Below are 20,170 nucleotides of genomic sequence, written 5' to 3'. Positions count from 1 at the left end.
CATCCATCTCACCCTATCCACAGCATCCTCTTCTGTCACACCAACCCTCTGCATGAATGTTCTCTGAGGTCTTCCTCTTTTCCTCCTGCATGAAGCTCTATATTTAAGACCCTTTGCCCAATAAAGCCATCATCTCTCCTCTGCACATATCCACTCCATCTCAGGCTGGAGTGGACAGCTCAATCTGACCTGTCCTTCTGATCAAAAACAGTAATAGTTTATGAATAACAGTAACTGAGTTTTAATCACTGTATTTGGTTCAAATCCTGCAATCAGTTTTGTATGAACGGGCACTTGAAGTAAATGCAGATGGAAGAATATCAGACGTGTGGACTTTACAGTTGTTTATTCAAGGTAATGTTTTCTCTGTTGGAAAATGCTAACATTATTAGTTATTAGTTATGAATTGATCTATAAATTAAATTATAATTTTAATCTATAAAGCTTTGTTACAAAACTTTGGACACTCACAGATGCTGAGCTCCTTTCTGAAAATAATGAGACTTTTAGTCAGCTTCAGAACAGGAACATTAAAGTGAAAATCTATGAAGTGTGAATCAACAGCATAGTGTGAATGTATTTTATTACCCTATGTAGTGTTGCCATGAAACAACATTAAAACCACCAATTTCACAAGTAAAAAATGTCAAAACCTTTTTCTAAATTGATGACGTATTTTCTTTGTCCCTTTTTTTTTTAAATTTCTGTTTTGATCTGTTCTGCTTTTCAAGTACGTGTTTGCTTTTCTTTGTTTCAGAAATTTTGTTCCAAATAAATCCTTTGCATTTAATTTTTGTCTTTTACTCTACATTTGTCATAAAATGCTGTATGGTAGGAAGGGTTTGGACCCAAAATGAAGGACTCCAGGTGAACTTTAAAAAACAGCTTTATTGCTGGAACTTTAAAAAATTAAACTAGGCTGGAACTGAGGACTTACTGAGAACTGTGGAAACAATACAGAACACACAGAGCACACGACATGAGGCAGGACACAACAGAGAACTGTGCAAAAAGTGAGGTAATCAGTGAGATGGAATACACCAGGAAACACAGCTCAACCAAATCATGGAAAACAAGACAGAGGGAAGCAAAATCAAAAAAAAAAAAAAAGAAAAAAAAGAAAGGGAAGCAAAAATGGAGACAAGACTAGAGTAAAATCACATAATAAACACAGAAGTTAACTTTTTCACTCTTAATAATCTCATTGTTACAAAATTTACCTTTTCTGGTAAAATATTAAATATTAGCTAAATTATGTTTGATCACTTTCATCTGTTTACAGAAATCCAAAAGAAGTGATGAGAAACATCTTTACTGAATTCTCTCATTTCTTCAGGTGAATTTTTAAAGTGGAACATCTGAAAAATGTAGCGTCACCAAGCTGATTGAATGGACTGTACACAACAAAGGCAAAGAAGAGAGTGGGTAGGGTGGAGTGGGTGGAGACAAGTGTTAGGGAAGATTTGTGACACAAGAATACAAGATACCACCGGTTTACAAGATGCAAGTGAGGTCTGCTTTGATTTATAGTTTGGAGATGGAGACAAGAGGCAGAGCTTAAGGTAGCAAAGTTGAAGATGTCAGGATTTTCATTGGAGTGACCTGGATGGACATAATCAGAAATAAGTATGTGGAATCAAGAAGGAGGAGGAAACTGAAAAGGCAACAAAATGGTACTGACAACGCCACCCGGTGTGGAGTTACACGCCAGGAAATACAACATTAACTAGTGAAAAGTTTTCCCAGTTGCAAAGGCACTCAGGCTCGTTACTGATGAGGCAGAGGCTTGTTGAGACCAAAATGGAACTTTTTGGCCAAAATGCAAAACACTATGTGTGGCAGAAAACTAACACTGCACATCACCCTGAACACACCATCCCCACTGTCAAATATGGTGGTGGCAGCATCATGCTCTGGGGGTGCTTCTCTTCAGCAGGGACAGGGAAGCTGGTCAGAGTTGATGGGAAGATGGATGGAGCCAAATACAGGGCAATCTTGGAAGAAAACCTCTTGCAGTCTGCAAAAGACTTGAGACTGGGGCGGAGGTTCACCTTCTAGCAGGACAACGACCCTAAACATAAAGCCAGGGCAACAATGGAATGGTTTCAAACAAAACATATCCATGTGTTAGAATGGCCCAGTCAAAGTCCAGATCTAAATCCAATCGAGAATCTGTGGCAAGATCTGAAAACTGCTGTTCACAAATGCGGTCCATCTAATCTGACTGAGCTGGAGCTGGTTTGCAAAGAAGAATGGGCAAGAATTTCAGTCTCTAGATGTGCAAAGCTGGTAGAGACATACCCTAAAAGACTGGCAGCTGTAATTGCAGCAAAAGGTGGTTCTACAAAGTATTGACTCAGGGGGCTGAATAATTACGCACACCCAACTTTTCAGTTATTTATTTGTAAAAAATGTTTGGAATCATGTATGATTTTCGTTCCACTTCTCACGTGTACACCACTTTGTATTGGTCTTTCAGGTGGAATTCCAATAAAATTGATACGTGTTTGTGGCTGTAATGTGACAAAATGTGGAAAAGTTCAATTTGAATAGTATTATAAGTTGAATACTTTTGCAAGCCACTGTAAATACAAGCCCAGGCAGAGGACCGTTTAAAATTTATTAAAAATATTTTAATCAGTGGATGAAAGATGCACTTCGTTGAGGATAAATTAATACATGTACTGAATAATAAGTAGAACTTTTGACCTTTCTGATAACTTTTCACTGTTAATTGTTCAACAAACACTTTAAGAGGAGAAAAATGCAACACTGGCATGTGCAGGCCTACTTTAAAAAAAGAACATAATTTGAGAATAAAGGTCCTTTTTTTAATACTTTATATTTACTTTTTTTCCATTTAAACATGAAGTAACAAAGGTAGGACAGAAAAAAAACAAAACAAACAAGGAAAAGCAATCAAACAAACAAACAAACAAACAAGAAAAAAAGATTATACCATCTGGGGAGAAATTTGACATATGTTTGGTTTTAAATTCAGAGTTATATACACACAAAAATATATCCTATTAATACAGGGGTTATGAAGAAATAACACGGGAGTCTAGAGCCATTTCTCTGCGAGAAAACATTTCAATTTCTTCCAATGTTGTTCATATTTTTGTTTTCTAATGAAAGCAGCAATGGGTGGATAAAAGCCATTCATCAGAGCATGTTTTAACTGCTGCTGATATGGGCTGGCCTTCTCTGCACTCTCTTCAAGGCCGCTATGTTCTTTGAAAACTTCCTCTAATCTTGCCCTGAACTCATGAACATCCTCTCATTCTTTCTGCACACACTGAGCGATTTTGTTGTAGTCTACAAAAGCTTTAAAAGTATTTTTAAGACGTTCATAAACCCCGTCAACTTGGCCTCTTAAATTTACATGACCATAGGGCAGGATGGTGTTCCCATCCTTCCCTGTGTAGGTGCCTCGCACCTGAGCCCAGATGTATGTAAGACACCTCCTAAAGGTGTCTTCTGTTTCCTGACCGTTTAAGCGGTATGAGGAACAGAGTTGTTTGTGTCGGGTGATAAATGCATCAACATTAGTCAGCGGGTCTCCTAAACCTTTGCATGCCTCTGCACATTCAGACTCGGTCCATGGCCTGTAAACACAAATAACATGGCTTTGGTCACCTTCAACACCAAAATGGAGATTGGCGACCTCTACCATGGGAAAGGTATTTGCTGCATGGACAGGGCTGGGCTGCGAAGCACACCCCCCTTTGCCTCCGCCGTCTGCGGCAGAGACTTTATAACTCTCTCCTAGCTGAGCTAGGAAGGGGTAAATAGACACCCCAGCTGCACTCGCCTCATCCCTTTTAGTTTTGGATCTAGTACCATAAGGGCTTAAATATTTTGCTGCGGCATCCCCAAACTCCTGTCTTACGCTATCCTCCTCCTCTCTCTCTCTCTTTTCCTGCTCCTGCTTTTCTTCCTCCTCTCTAACCTCTCTCTCTCTCTCTAATGCTGCACTACGCTGTTGGTCCCTTAACGTCAGCACCACTGAAGTAGACTGTACCGTCTCATCTTCAGGTTTTACAGCTAGTGCCTGCAAAGCTGCTCTCTTCGCGTTCACTGCCTCCTTTCTTTTCTGCGCCTGTTCTAACCACAGTTTAGCGAACACCAGTTGTAACTCTCCCTCCTGTTTCAATTTCCCTTTTGCACAAGCTACCTTTACTGTCAACTGGTCCACTAACATTTGACATTGTCCTACAACCAGTTTACCCTCAAAATCATATTTCCTGCGCCAATGTTCTAAATACTTTGCGCTGCCGGGAGCAAATTTCATCATAAACTTCTCATCACCCTCTGACGCGCTCTTGGTTGCTTGGGAACCCATGATAACAACACAAAATAGGGCTACTCTAGACTCACACCGGGACGCTCGGGACACAACCCCAGGGCGATTTCACCAAAACCTCGGACACACACCGGACACTCGGGACACAAACCCAATAACGTGGCGCTTATTTTCAACTTACTTGATGTTGCGATTACGTATAGTATAGCCTCGGATCCCGTCAATCTTCATCCATCGAGGAGAAAAAAACAGACGGCTAATCCACCGGCCCGATGACGAATTCTCACGTCTCAGGACTTTACTGCAGGAACTTCTATAAGTCCTGGCTGACGTCAGTCTTTCGGCGTGTCTCTTTTCCCCTCAGTGAATGTCGACTCCAGGGATCTGGCTCGGAAGGACCAATTAATGATAGGTTCGTGGCATAAACCTATTCGCTAGAACGTTCAAGACAATTCTACTACACAGCAAAAACAAGACACAAGTCACCAAAGTTCTTTGTGTTACTCATATATGAGGGAGAGCACCACGACAAGCGCCGTTCCTTCGCTTGACTTCAGTCGCTCTCGTCTGCTCCCTCGTAACACTGCTCTTTTATTGCGGTTACATGAATATGCTTAAGTTCATTAATATAGGATATCTTACATAGGTATACATGTGAACAAAAAGTACCGTCTGTGTGTATGTGTAGGTATCTCTGTGTGTGTGTGTAGGTATCTGTGTGTGTGTGTGTGTGTGTGTAGGTATGTGTGTGTGTGTGGGGTCAGAATGTGACCCCATAAAGACTTCATCTAAACAAAAGGCACTTATACTAAAACAGACATAGATATGTTTATCCTACCATAAAACAATAAAAGAAGGTACGACCCCTCCCATGCCCCCCAGGATGTGAGTGTGAATGCCAGAGCACTCTGGAATGCACAGAGTCTCTGCAGACCACTTAAAGATCACACATCCTATCACTACACAATCGATTAAACACCTCTAAGTATATATGGTTATATATTTCCCAATACAAATGACAATAATAAAATATAAATCCAACAAAGGCCGAATAACTAAAATAATAATAATAAACAAGAAAACAGTTTGTATGTGTGTCTTTCTACTATGACTTTAATTCATTCCAGTGTGATGTCATCTTCTATCTTTCCTCTATCCTCAAGCCAGAGCATAAAATACTGTATCAGCTTAGGGTAGACAATATGCAAAATATATAGATATTTGTTGTAAAATATTAACATATTAAATTATACTATTTTTACCTTTTTAGTCTGATTTCTTTTTCTGAACTTCACTGGAGAGCTTCTCCGTATCAGGGCCCCAAAGACATGCAGGATTACAAAAGCATACTTTTTCCTGTTCACATAAGTGTTGGGAATGACATCCCACATGCAAAATAAAAAATTGGTAGCTTTGTGGAGTCTTTCGGTATCATTCCAATTGTGCTAAGAGAATAGGAATAAGAATGGCCTTATGATGGGCCACATCTTCCAGATCAGTTGTCAGTCTTTCCCTAAGACATTACCATAAGTCTTTACCTTCACCTGATGCAGCTATAACAGAGCAACTCATTTTTCACACTTAGCCAGTGTGAAAAATTGATAAATTAAGTTGAAAGATCTATCCTTTCCACAGTCCTCCACAGGTGGTGAAGCAGATTTTCGGTGTTTTTTCTCTCTATCCCTCTTCTTCTGTTATATTAATCTCCAACTTCTCTTTCTTTCTTCTTTCCCATCCCCTGGTCTTGTCCGATCTGACTGTAATAACCCAAAATTTAAACAAATCCTAATAAAATTCTAATAAATTATGACAATCAAGTGGACCAGTTTAGCAAAAGCTGTAATGATCCACTTAGGAAAATAAATCTGTTGGGCATCTTGTTTGGCCTTCAGACAAGAATTCTGATTGCTACACTGCTGGGCAGCGCAGCCAATAAATACATTTTAAAAAAGCACAGACAACTTACAGCAATAAAAATGAAGTAGGATGTTATAACAAAAAAGGCAACACGTTTCATCAACAGAAACTGAAGCTACAGCAGCTAAATGAAATTCAAGTAATACAATACAATACAAGTTTATTTGTATAGCACATTTAAAATCAAGGGCATACCAAAGTGCTTCACAATAACACAATAAACAGCAAATGATAACAAAATCGGTAAGTCATTAAAACAGATAAAGAAACAACAGAAGCATTAAAAGATAGGAGTAGGGCAATTCATAAACGTATGCAGAAAATGTCAAAATGAATAATGATACAGCGACTAGTGAGAGGTAATGTTTAGCATGCCGGAAATGCCAGTTTGAATAAATACGTTTTCACGCGTGCTTTAAAAGATTGAATGGAGTTAGAGGCACAAATGGTAACGGGAAGACTATTCCAGAGGTTTGGTACAACAGAGACAAAGGCACGATTGCCCCTAGTCTTCAGGAGGTGCCTAGCTTGAGCCAGGCGTGGCTGACCAGATGATCATAAGGCACAGCTAGGAACATACAAACTGAGGAGGTCAGCAAGATAGTCTGGCGCCAAGTTATTAAGGCATTTGAAAGCAAGCAGCAGAATTTTAAAATCAGTGCGAAATTTAATAGGTAGCCAATATAAATCAGCAAGAACTGGAGTAACAGAGGCAAACTTTCTAGTTCCAGTTAGGAGATGAGCCGTGGCATTTGAACGAGCTGTAATCGTGGGAGGTAAGCGAGTTGAAGTCCAGAATAGAGAGAATTACAATTGTCTAATCTGGAGGTCACAAAGGCATGGCTGAACTTTTCAAGATCTTTGCACGGTATTAAACGTTTGACCTTAGAGACTTGGCGCAATTGGAAAAAAACAGATTTAATTACAGAGGAAACCTATTTATCCAGCTTATATAAACTGTCCAGGAGGACACCTAGGTTACTTATCAGTAAGAAAGCCAGCAAAGGGACCAAATAGGGCAGCTAGCTGATCTCGGGGAGAAAGACTATCAAATCTTGGAAATAGATTTGAATGTCGTCAGTATAGCAGTTGTAGGAGATCTGATACTTGTCAAAAAATAGACCTCAAAGGTAGCATGTAAAAAGAAAACAGCAAAGGGCCTAGCACAGACCCCTGTGGTACTCCACAACAAAGAGAGGCAGCAGCAGACAAGTGGCATCCCATCATGACATAAAGAGTCCTACCCGAGAGGTAGGATCTAAACCAATTAAGGGCAGAATCCTTAATGCCTATAGCATGTTCTACTCACTCTAGAAGAATACTATGGTCTACCATATCAAAAGCAGAGGACAGATCTAATAAAATTAAAAAAGCTTGGCGAACTGCATCAGTAATTAAAAGAAGATCGTTATAAACCCTCAGCAGGGTCGTTTCAGTGCTGTGGTGAGGTTTAAACCCAGACTGAAATTTGTCAGAAATATTATTTTTGGAACAGTTGCACCACTGCATGTTTAAGTGCAGATGGCACACGGCCCATGAGTAATGACAAGTTTATCAATGATAATAGATGAGGCCCAATTACATCGAATCCATCCTTAATAATCCGGGATGGGAGGAGATCATGAGCCGAGTTTGAACCTCTCAATTGTTCAATTATGCTTTTACGAGTAGAAAGTGAAACCAATTCAAACTGGTAAAAGGTTGACAGAGATCCTCTAGGAGAAAAAGAGTTCACCACAGGGAGATCTGGGAGTGAGGATTTTAAAAGTGAAATTTTCCTCATAAAATAATTTAAGAATAGCTCACAACAAGCTGGAGAGGCCAAGTCAAACCGATCAGGGCAAGGATTGATCACAGAATTGACATTTTTAAACAGGACATGAGGGTAATATGAGGGTAATATGTCGGAATATAATGTCGGACACGAAAGCCGCTTTAGAGGTTTTAACAGCATCCTGGTATATAGTGCAGTTACTATGTAAAATGTCGAGGGATACCTGAAGCTTATCTTTTTTCCACCCCCTCTCCGATTGACGACAGATACGTCGTAAAGCTCATATTGAGTCATTAAACCAGGGTTGGGGGAAGGATCTAAGACGCTTCATCTTTACGGGGGCCACAAGGTCCACAATGGTGGAACAGGTGGAAAGAATAGCATTCATAAGTTCATCAACCAAGGGGGGAGTGCAACACATGGGGTCCATAACAAGGACAGGGAATCAGGGCAGACAGAATTTAGAAAGGCAGCAGTGAAATTAGCCACAGTCTCAGAGTTGATTACACATATAGGGCGATATAGGGCGACAGAGATCCACAGTGTTCGTGTGGATCTCTATCTTAAGTCGGCACTAAACATGATCAGAAAGTTGTCAGAGATGCCAACATTGTCAATGTCCATAGAGCTAATATCCAGGCCATATGAGAAAATGAGGTTCAGTGTATGGACCTTTACATGGGTCGGAGCATTCACCCATTGTGTAAGGTTAAAGGAATCAGTTAAAGCACTGGTTAAAGAACATGATCATAGTTTGAGAAAAAAGAAGCTAAAATATCTGCAAATTCAGAAATAAAAGACTTATTGTATTTGGGTGGCTGATAGATCACAGCACAGAGAGTCATGGGGGGGCAGCCAGTTCCAATAATTGAACCATGAAGCTAGAGAGAGTAGGAGAGGGCAGTCGCCCAAGTTTAAATTTATTTTTAAAAACTGTGGCTAGGCCTCCACCCTTCCCTGAATAATTGTATAATTTTAATTTGTGATTTTCTGGTTGTAGTTTGTAAATGTTCATCAGCACAACAAAAATAGTGCTTTTGGCTGAACCTTAACTGTGAGCCACAGACCTGTGCAATGTTCATCTGCGACAGACAGTGGGCATAAAAGATCAATTTCTTGTTGAGGTACACATTTGCAAATTTTGCCACATCTCTGCTGGTAGGAAATGAACAATCTTTATTATTTTTTTCCAGGTGTGGAAAGTCACTGTGATGGCAGACAGGATGGAGCTCAGTGTTATGGACCTTTGGGAGGAACTGTGGACATCCAGCTGATAGACAGCACTTCAGAAATGCCTAGATACCAACTTTCAAAGAATACATTAAAAATACTAGATGTAAGAAATAATAAGGTTATTTCTAATACCATAGGAGATAGATATACCCCTTTTCTCAGCAATGGAACATTTAGGGTCAATAACTTGAGCAGGAACGACAGTAGTAAATATAGCCTTCAAACATTTAATTTAGATGGAAAATCATCAGGCGAGCGGACTTTACAATTGTTTATTCAAGGTAAATGTTGGGAAATTAAGCCATTAATAGTAAAGTAATGTTTTGGTAATCAATATAATACGTATCACAAAATTTTAGATACACATGTTTGGTGCTTCCCTGTAGGGCTGGGCAATATGACCCAAAATTCATATCTCGATATTTTTTAGCTGGATGGCGATATAAGATATATATCTCGATATTTTTTTTAAATCCATAAAGTAAGTACAAAAAGAGAGTTCTTAGTCAAAGCTGTGTCCCAGATGTCACACAGGCACTTTTATTAACATACAGCATAGATGTACATGAAAAAATTACTCAAAAATAAATTATGAGCATTTATTAAATAATAATGCTTCATAAATAAAAGAAAACTGTTGTTTTTGTGCATAACAAAGAGCTCACAATTGTGCAGTCAAAATGTAAACTAAAAGACGCTGAGCATAATAACAAAGAGACAGATTTCACAGCTGCTCTGTTCCCAAGTTCTACTGCGTGACTGACAGCCTGGAGTTTGAAATCCGCTTTCTAACCATGTCTCTTAACAGATACCATTTATGGTCCTTATACACACACAGTACGGTAATATTACGTTGAAGCACAGTACGTATTACTCTGCGAGGCTCCTCGGTAGCCGTAATGCTCCGACAATCCATCAAGCAGTGCAGCTCCGTAACTTACCAAAGTCGTACTAAAACATTTTTGACAGATTGCTGAGCGCCGTGCATCACATAAAATCGGTTCGTGGTCATCAAGCACAACCAGAATTCTTACATAAGGCGCGCTGTCAACTTTTGAGAAAATGAAATGATTTTAGGCCGTGCAGCCCGTCTGGGCTTCATGGCGTTTGCATGGTTAGCTCGTTAGCGTGGTTAGCTCATTAACACGTTGACGCCGTCCAGCCCCACACACGGGGTGGTATCTATTTATCATTTTAGTTTTTTATAATGGGTGATTTTTTTGAATTGGTTCTTGGATTATTTCTTGTAGAGTCTGTTATTACTTACAGTTTCTTGTATAACCTTGTTCCATGCAGAATGAATGTATCTATCTATCTGTCTGTCTGTCTAGTTTTGATTTGTATTTGTTGAAATTGCTGGTTTTCTTTATTCATTCTGTGTTTTCCTTCTGTGAAGTTTACCTGTGTTCAGTGTGTCAGCTTTGGCTTTGATTCACTTCTTGTTTTATTTTTTTGGTCATCTTCTGTGTCTCATGTCTGGTTCTACTTCTTCTGTCTCTTGATTATTAGTTTCTCTTCCGTGTCATCTTCCCCCATTACTTTTTTGTATTTATACCCTCTGTCTTCAATTAATTCCTGCTATTATCTGCTCTTTTTTTTCCCCTGCATGTTTTTTTCCTGGACTTTCCTATCCTATTCCTCTTTTGCCTCCACAAAATATACAAAATTGTTTTTTTTTTCTATTGGGAAATTAAGCCTTTAGTACATCTACAATTTATGCTATAATCTCCATATTACACCATATTATAGTTATTTCTATAAATAAATAAATTATAATAAATCTGTTGATGCAGAAGTCTTCAAAAAAGGACAGATATGGCCTTGGCCATCAGGGAAGCCAGGAGGCAGTACAGATTGAGACTGGAGGGATACTACAACAACTCAGATTCCTGATGCATGTGGCAGGGCTTGCAACACATCACTGATTTCCAACAGAGTAGCAGCAGGGTCACAGCCAGCTGCAAAGCCCTACCAGATGAGCTGAATGAGTTCTACGCTCACTTCGACACCCTCAACACCAACCAACACAGAGGGATTCTATCAGTAGAGGCATCACAGAGCTCCTCACTCACTGTGACTTTGACTGAAGTATGCAAGGTTTTGATGAGGACAAAACCCCAGAAAGCAGCTGGCCCTGACAACATCCTCGGCCCTGCTTTGAGGGTCTGCTCTTCAGAGCTGACTGAGGTGTTTACAGACATTTTTAATGTGTCCCTCACCCAGTCAGCTGTGCACACATGCTTCAAGTCCAACCTAACCTGTTTGAATGGCTATCGCGCCATCGCAATCACTTCAATCGTAATGAAGGAAAAGTTCTTCAGTCTTGGACTGACACCCTCCCGATGTCACTGGGTCCTGGACTTCCTCACAGGCAGACCTCAGGCAGTCAGAGTTGGTACCAGGACATCAGGTACAAAGATAGTAAGCACAGGGATCCCCCAAGGCTGTGTGCTCAGTCCACTCCTGTACACCCTCTTCACCTATGACTCCATCCCTTCTCAGTGCAACACTTCCATCATTAAGTTCACTGATGACACAACCATCTTCGGGCTGATCACTGGTAGAGAGGAGGCTGCCACGGGGAACAGGGGGCCCAACTTGTGTCCTGGTGGCTGGAAAACAATCTCTCCTAAAATGCTGAGAAGTCTAAGGAGAAGATTGTTGACCCGAGGATGAGGAGAGACCAGCATGCCCCACTATACATCAACGAGACTCCGGTGGAGAGGGGGAACACCCTTAAATTCCAATGCACCCACATCAGTGAGGATCTCACCTGGACCCATAACACACGGCAGATCATCAAGAAGGCTCAACAATGACTCCTCTTACTAAAGAAGCTAAGAAAATTTGGATTACCCTCCAAACTGCTCAGCAACTTATACAGGTGAACAGTGGAGAGTATCCTGACAAACTCCATCATAGTGTGGTACAGGAATAGCACCATTAAGGACAGGAAGGCTCACCAGTGTGTCATTAAAATGGCACAATTCATCTGTGGAGTACTCCTCCCACCACTACAAGGACATTTAAACACCGGGGTCAGAAAAAGGGCACACAATATCATTAAGCACAGCACCCGCCACCCACAGCACATGTTGTTTACACTCCTGCCATCTAGCAGACGCTACAGGAGTTTGAAAGGGAGGACAACCAGAGTAAAAAACAGTTTTTATCCACTGACTAATTGTTGTTCACTAACTAATTGTTGAACTTTGATTATCTGTCTTGATAACCTGACCTGTAAATTTGCAATTTTGAACATTTATATAAAATATAATACAACTTCATACATATAAACTATTTTAATATTTGCGCATTCTGAATATCTTAACACTGTGACAGTGTTGCATAACTACTTGCACCTTAAAATTTTTACTACACCCTACCCTTGTATATGAGCGCTTGCTCATAGAGGGTTTATTGTTAGAGTTATGGCTGTTTTCTTTGTAATATTCTAGGGTCTTTACCTCACAATAGAAAGCACCAAGAGGCAACTGTTGTCCAGGACGAGACAACGAACATCCACAATGTTCAGCAAATACCTCAGGCAGCAGAAACCCAAGAAAGAGGAGGAACCATCATGGAAGGACAGGACCCTGCACGGTATGTACCATCAGCAGACAGAGGAAGTGGCTGACATCCAGAAATCCTACCAGTGGCTGGACAAAGCTGGAGTGAAAGACAGCACAGAGGCACTAATCATGGCAGCACAGGAACAAGCTCTAAGATCCATAGAGGCTGGGGTCTATCACACCAGGCAAGACCCCAGGTACAGGCTGTGTAGACATGCCCCTGAGACAATCCAGCACCTATCAGCAGGGTGCAAGATGCAAACAGGCAGGGCATACATGGAACGCCATAACCAAGTTGCCGGCATAGTGTACAGAAACATCTGTGCCGAGTATAACCTGGAAGTCCTGAGGTTAAAATGGGAGACACCACCAAGGGTGGTGGAGAATGGCTGACCTAAGATCCTGTGGGACTTGTACAGATGGACAAATTGGTGACGGCTAATCAATCAGCCATGGTGGTGGTAGACAAGCAGACAAAGATGACTGTAGTGATAGACATAGTGATACTGAATAACAGCAACATCAGGAAGAAGGAACACAAGAAGCTGGAGAAGTACCAAGGGGTCAGACAAGAGCTCAAGAAGATATGGAGAGTGAAGTTAACAGTGGTCCCAGTGGTAATCTGAGCACTCGGTGCAATAACCCACAAGCTAGGCAAGTGGCTCCAGCAGATCCCAGGAACAACAGCTCTGTCCAGAAGAGCGCAGTCCTAGGAACAGCTAAGATACAGTGCAGGACCCTCAAGCTCCCAGGCCTCTGGTAGAGGACCCGAGCTTGAAGGACAGAAAAAGTCAAAAAAAAAAAGAAAAAAAGACGGATGTATGAAACACAAAATTTGTGCCACTGACAAAACTTTTGGAAACAACTGCAACGATTTTATGATTATCTAAATTAAGGTGACGACATGCTGCAAACATATGCAGAAGAGATGTGGCTGTGGTTATACAATTTTGTCTAACAAAGAAAGCTCTCTGTTTCAGTACTTAAGATATGTTTCCCCTTTCTTCAGCTCAGAAATGTCCAGTTGTTGAATGTTGAAAGCAGAAGTCAAATGACAGCTCCTCAGTTAAGATGACTATAACAATGTTCTTGTTGGTTAAAGTTTTCACAAATTGTTCTGTGTTGCTGATTTCTAACAGGATGCATTGCAGGCTGTTGCTGACTGGGTGACAGACACGTAACAGAGAGGAGACATGAAAGCTGTGGTTGGACTGCTGGTGCTGCTGGTCAGAGTTTCTCATGGTGAGCTTTTTTCAGGTTTTTCCACTAAAACTTTATTTTAAATGACTTATAACATGCTTTGCAGAAATAAGATGAAGTGCACACAATAAATATATTAAATTATCCTTTATTGATGATTAAAATAATCTTGAGTACCAAAATACTGAAAAGCATTTCCATATTCAGTAATAAATATGCACACATGCATTTCATGCCTCCATCTAGTTCTAATGAATTAAGTACTTGCTAATACAATACTAAAACCTTAACAATGCTTAATGGTTTTACATTATTATAAAGTGTTACCAGTATTTCTTCTGTTTCTGTGAAAACAGTACATCCCTGATAACACATGGAGCATTAAATGCTCATTTACTGAGTTAAAACGTTTTCTCACTTCTTCTGGAAAATTTTAAAAGCTGAGCATCTGAAAAATGTAACACCTTGTACAATGTGTCTTTTATGCATATAATAATTTTAGCCCATTAGCTCTCCATAACAATGTAGTTTTAGCTTCAGAACAGGAAGATTAAAGTATGAGAAAAAGTATGAGTTCAGAAGTGTGATTCAGCAGCACCGTATAAATGTATTTTATTACAACCTGTACACATGTAGTGCCTTCTTGTGAATACTGAAAATGACATTGATATATATTAACATTAAAACCATCTGTTTCACAAATGAAGGAAGGTGGAAGATGTGGAAGGTGACAGCCAGTTAGGGGGTCACGGTGTTATTCCTAGATAGTCGTATGAGATTTCCAAAAGAGCACAGTTCTAGGAACAGCAAAGATACTTCACAGGACCCTCAAAACTCCCAGGTTTCTGGTAGAGGCCTAAGCTTGAAGGATATTTTGCCAGAAGTTTTCACTCAACCACTAAAATCATTGATTCCAGTAGATACAATCACTTCCATGGCCACAAGCACCTACGTATGCAGACTGCTTGTATAAAAATTTGTGAAAGGATGGGTCACTCTTAGGACCTCAGTAAATTTCAGCGTGGTATCATAATAGTATGCCAATTTTCGAGTCCAGTCATAAAATTTCTTCACTACTTCCTCAGATATTCCACAGTCAGCTGTTATAACAAAGTCCAAGTGATTGCGAATGAGAGCATCTCAGCCACGAAATGGTATTCAATGTGAAATCACAGCACAGGTTCATCAGGTGCACAGTGTGCAGAGGTCACCAATTTTCTGCAGAGTCTTTTGCTATAGACCTCCAAACTTCGTGTGACCTTCCAATTAACACAAGATTGAGCAGCTGCACCTGAGCCTTACATCACCAAACACAATGAAAGCATCGAATGCAGTGGTGTAAAGCACCGTGCCACTAAACTCTAGAGCATTAGACGTGTTCCCTGGAGTGAAGAACCGCCCTTCTCCATCTGGCAATCTGATGGATTAGTATGGGTTTGGAGATTGCCAGGAAAACTCTAGTTGTCTGACTGCAATGTGCCAAATGTAACGTTTGGCGGAGGGGGAATTGTGGTGTTTTGTTGTTTGTTAGGAGTTCAGCTCAGCCCCTTATATCCAGTGAAATTAATGCTGTAACAACAAGAAACTTCTTTACCACTAGGGGCTGCCAATAGTTCAAGAAATAGTTCTGACATAGTAGCACTGCTTTGACGTTTAGGTTAAAATTAAATAGTAAACACTCAAACCCAGTTTGGCTTAACTGTATTTTACAGTGATGTAGCTTATGATTATTCTCTCATGGAAACTTATTTCTGTAATTAATTATTTTTCTGTTAACACTTGACTATTTAAAGTCTTAGTCAAGCCTCGTTTAGTATGACAATTGTTCCCTCTCTTCCTCCCAGTCCATCACATCTGAATGATCTTTTTTCTTGAAGGCTAAAAGAGGAAGAAAAACTGATACCTCTTTCTTTCTTCCTCTCAGCATGTGAAAAGATAATTTTAACTTCAGTAAAACGTCACCTCAATGTTTTCACACGTTCTCGTCTGAGGCTGATCACTAACAGGATAGATCAAGACCTGTTCACCCTTGTTTTTGAGACATAAAGAGATAAAATTCAGAACATGGAAGCTGTATTCAAACTGTTCCTCATGTTGCTCGGAGTCTGTCATGGTGAGCTATTAAACTTTTTCAATGTGATGCTTCATTAATTCTTAACTTCTATGTTTTATTCATGTTTTGTGGCTACGAGATCGACTACAGCTAATGAAACGTGATTTTTTCAGTTGAGGGCTTGTTAAACACAATAACAGTTGCATTATTGTTTACTTAAAGTAAACGCAGATGAACTGATTAAATATTATTCAAAAATAAAAATACATTTAAAAAACTAGATTGGACAATCTATACCACTATGCTGGCAAAAATACAAATTTTAATATTATGTCTTTTGAATCATTTTAAAATTATTAGGGTCTTTGTCACAAACTAAGGTAACAACTTTTTCATAAACAACAATTTTATAATTACGGAGCTTTTTTTTCTTTTTCGTTTCTTTTCTTTTGTCGTAGAGAGGCACAGACTAATTGCAGCATTTAAAACATGGACGGCAGAATACTGAAGCTACAGCAGCTGTTCTACAAAAGACATGTCAGTGTTAGCTGAAACCTTACTGTCTTTCAGTGACAAGTCTGTGTGATGCATCTGCAAATACTAAATGTTTATTTGCATACTGTGAACTGAGACAGACACACAGTGGCTACAAAAGTGCTATTTTTGATTGAGGTAAACATTTGCATGCTGCAGGGCAACATGCAAATGTTTACCTTCTAACAGAGACTGAGCACTCAAAATAATATCACAAAACTGTGATATTTTTTTTCCCTTCTTGACTTTTGTTTATTCTCTTTTGCAGGTGTGGAAACTTACTGTGAATTCAGACAGGATGGAGCTCAGTGTTATGGAGCTTTGGGAGGAAGTGTAGACATACAGCTGATGTACAGCATCACTGAAATAACTAGATACAAATATGTAAAGAATTCATTAATAATAGTGGATGTGTTAAAGAAAACAATTATTTCTAATACCACAGCAATCAGATCTATCATTTTTCCCAGTAATGGAACATTTAGGATCAATAACTTGAGCAGGAATGACAGTGGTAATTATACCCTTCAAACCTTTGATTCAGATGGACTATCAAAAGGCGAGTGGACTTTACACTTGTTTATTCAAGGTAATTATTTTCCCTGCTCGGAAATTAAGGCTATTGATAGATATACATTTAAGAGTGTTTTAGCAGTATATATGATATATCACACCAAATTTCTGATACATATACTTTATGCCTCCCCTGTTCTTCAATTACAATAATAATGAATGACCAGGATCCTCTTATACTACCAAAACTCATCTGTGTGTGTTTCTCTCAGCTCCTGTGTCCTCTGTCCTGCTGGTCTCTGAGTGTCTGTCCCAGGGAGAGATGAGGGTGTCCTGCTCCTCTGAGGGAGGGGACAGTCCTCAGTACAGCTGGACTCTAGATGGACGCACACTGACAGATGCTGAGCTCTTTTCTGAAAATAATGAGACTAACATCATCACTCTGAAACAGCACGTCTCAGGACGTCTGGTCTGCTCAGTCAGGAACAACGTCAGTAATGTCTCCACAGAGCAGATGATGTCTACCTGTGGTGAGTGAGAACACTGTGACAAACGACAACTTTGATGATTCTGGTCATTCTGTCTTTCATCAAGTATATGTTTCTACTCATAGGCTTCATTTTCATTAACTGCACCTTAATCAATGGGACAGAGATATTACGGTGGGTGCATGAAGCCAATAACACCTTGTGTATTAAACCAACAACACAACCTACACAAGACCCTACCATGATCACGCAAACTGCTGTGACTGAAGGGACTGACAGAGTGTCAATTGAAAACCCAACTGATATCCTCAGTCCACCTTTCAGCAGTGCTCAGCTGTGGTACATTAGTAAGTGAAAATTCATTCTACTACAGTAGATCCGTTAATGTTCTTTTCTAAATTGTTCTTTCTTAATAAAAAGGTGTTTTCTGAATGTATTTTGTCACTGATCAGTGCTGTTCTCTTAGCGCTCCTAATTTTATTAGTTGTGGGTGTAGCAGTCATCTGGGCTCAGAGGAAAAAGCAAAACAACAAAGCTACAAAACAAAAAGGTACAAAAATCTCTGTTTTTCTTACTCTTGTAGGTCAGACTGCCTTTTTGCATTTTTCCTAAGATTCAAGAAGGTTTATTATCATTTTGATGGTATTTACAGAAATACACAGGCTGAAATGAAATATTGTTTCTCACCAGCATCTACCTCTACATTTTTGATTTTCTGCCAAGAGTTTATAATTCTGGCATATGTCAGTAAAATTTGAGTGTATCGTTCATCAGCTGGCTTTAATACAGTAACAAGAAATGTGAGAAAACAAGACTGAGTTTTATTAAAAGTCAAACCACTCAGTCACTGTAATACTATGTTTGTGTCACTCCTTCTTGCTACAATATAGATGAAGAAGATGATGAGGAAGTAACCTACGCTGATGTCAGGTTCATGAAACACCGGGAGAAGGAAATGGAGCAAAAGTCTGAGGAGGAGGCGGAGGTGGAGTATGGCCAAGTCAAGTTTTCAAAGCGACCTCTGTACACTGAACCTGAAGGTGACTGTTTGTATGCCAATGTTAAAAAATCAGATGATTTTAGTAATCAGTGCTTTTAAACATTCTGCACAACAGAGTGAGAAGGTGATGTCAAGATGCTTCAGGTGATTTCCATTCAGAAAAATACCAACCATCAAATCTCATATATATTGATTTATGGATCTTCTGTACTTTCACTGCACATCTCTGTCATAACAGAACATCAGTACATCTATTGGATCTTATATTTATTTTGTCACCAAAATATTTGTGTCCCACTTGTGAATGCCTGTTCCCCCGCTTGGTGTTCCCACAGTACAATCATCCTGTACCCTGAGCTTAGACAAACACACACAGATGATTTTTGATCTGATTTCTTTATAGTCATTAACGAAAAAGTGGGAAAGTGCAAAATACATGTATCTGAGATACAATGTTCCCTCTAAGCTGCGCACGTGCGCAATTGCGCACTGTTGGCACGGTCTCTGCGCAGAGAAAATCTGCGTTGCGCACACAAAAAAAATTCTAACCTGAATTGAAATTAAAGTAAATATGTGCCGACACCGGTGTTTTAGCTAGCAAAGCGTGGCTGATGTGGAGTTAAGCCACGTTAATGACAACGTGTACAACCATTGGAGATGTGAGCAGGACAGACGGAACAATTGACGGAAAAAGTGTGGACTTTATACCAGTTTTTAAATTGTGTTGATAGGCCACGTAAAACCAGAGTTATGATAAAAAATAAAATAAAAAAATGCAATGTTTGGTTTTCTTCCTGAATACTATCGTTGTTTATATTTACTGCGGGAAGAAAGGGTAAAAACGGCGTTTTATACGGAAAACGCTCGAAAGCACTCTCCGCCTGTGAGCAAAGACGAAACCAAAACACCCCACACCCTTTCCCATTAGTCGCAAAATGTTCCATGTCGACCAATCAAAACATGGCATTTAGTTGTTAAGAAACGGGGGGAAGTTTTAGGAGTGACGGCGGTGTTTTGAGATGTGAGAGATTTGCGACGTTTAGCGCAAATCTTGTGTAGTTAGTGTGTGGTGTAGTCAATAGTTTTGTTGTGTGTGTCAGAACAATGAGGCGGCTGCTGAATGTTAAAGGTGTTACAGGAGTGATACATCTCCTGTTGTCAGGCCTGCAGGTATCAGGCTGTTGTTCTCCTTTATCTGATAGTGGACAGAAATTAATTTTTGGAGTGGCACAAATAATTTGTGTGGCATCAGATTTGATGCAGAACAGCTGATTGTTCTGTAAGTATTTTGAAATGTTTGTTTAAAAAACCGCCTTGGCAGCATTTTTAGGTAAACAGCTGCAAAAAAACTTGTTTGCAAAACTCAGTTACTTTTTTGAAGAAGTAACTATATAATTAATTGCCCAACATTGGTCATTATATACTGTATTTTGCAGACAGAGAGTTACAGGACTCTCTCACAGACCACAGACTCATAATACAAGTCAGAGTTTTATTTAAAAAAAGAAAAAAAAAGAAAGAAAGTTGTGTTTTCAAAATTGGAGTTCAAGTTATTTTTACTTCCAATAGTGTTAATATAC

General features: G+C 39.6%; 1 protein-coding gene across 1 annotated transcript; it reads left to right on the top strand.

Moving 5' to 3' along the window:
* The first annotated feature begins 13,987 nt into the window (after nt 1-13,987).
* On the top strand, nt 13,988-18,806 carry LOC120432904. Its single transcript, XM_039598283.1, has 5 exons — nt 13,988-14,044; nt 16,858-17,178; nt 17,375-17,632; nt 17,716-17,937; nt 18,481-18,806. The coding sequence occupies exons 1-5, from the start codon at nt 13,996-13,998 to the stop codon at nt 18,687-18,689; spliced, it is 1,059 nt and encodes a 352-aa protein (XP_039454217.1). The 5' UTR covers nt 13,988-13,995; the 3' UTR covers nt 18,690-18,806.
* The last annotated feature ends 1,364 nt before the right edge of the window (nt 18,807-20,170 follow it).

Source organism: Oreochromis aureus, linkage group 2 (assembly GCF_013358895.1).
Source record: "Oreochromis aureus strain Israel breed Guangdong linkage group 2, ZZ_aureus, whole genome shotgun sequence".
NCBI lineage: Eukaryota > Metazoa > Chordata > Actinopteri > Cichliformes > Cichlidae > Oreochromis > Oreochromis aureus.
This window is presented reverse-complemented; position numbering and strand designations above follow the sequence as displayed.

Coding starts and splice junctions, on each gene's coding strand:
- LOC120432904 (XM_039598283.1), top strand. CDS start 13,996: ATGAAAGCTGTGGTTGGACTGCTGGTGCTGCTGGTCAGAGTTTCTCAT. Junction 14,045..16,857: donor GCTGGTCAGAGTTTCTCATG/GTGAGCTTTTTT, acceptor TCTCTTTTGCAG/GTGTGGAAACTTACTGTGAA. Junction 17,633..17,715: donor GCAGATGATGTCTACCTGTG/GTGAGTGAGAAC, acceptor TTCTACTCATAG/GCTTCATTTTCATTAACTGC.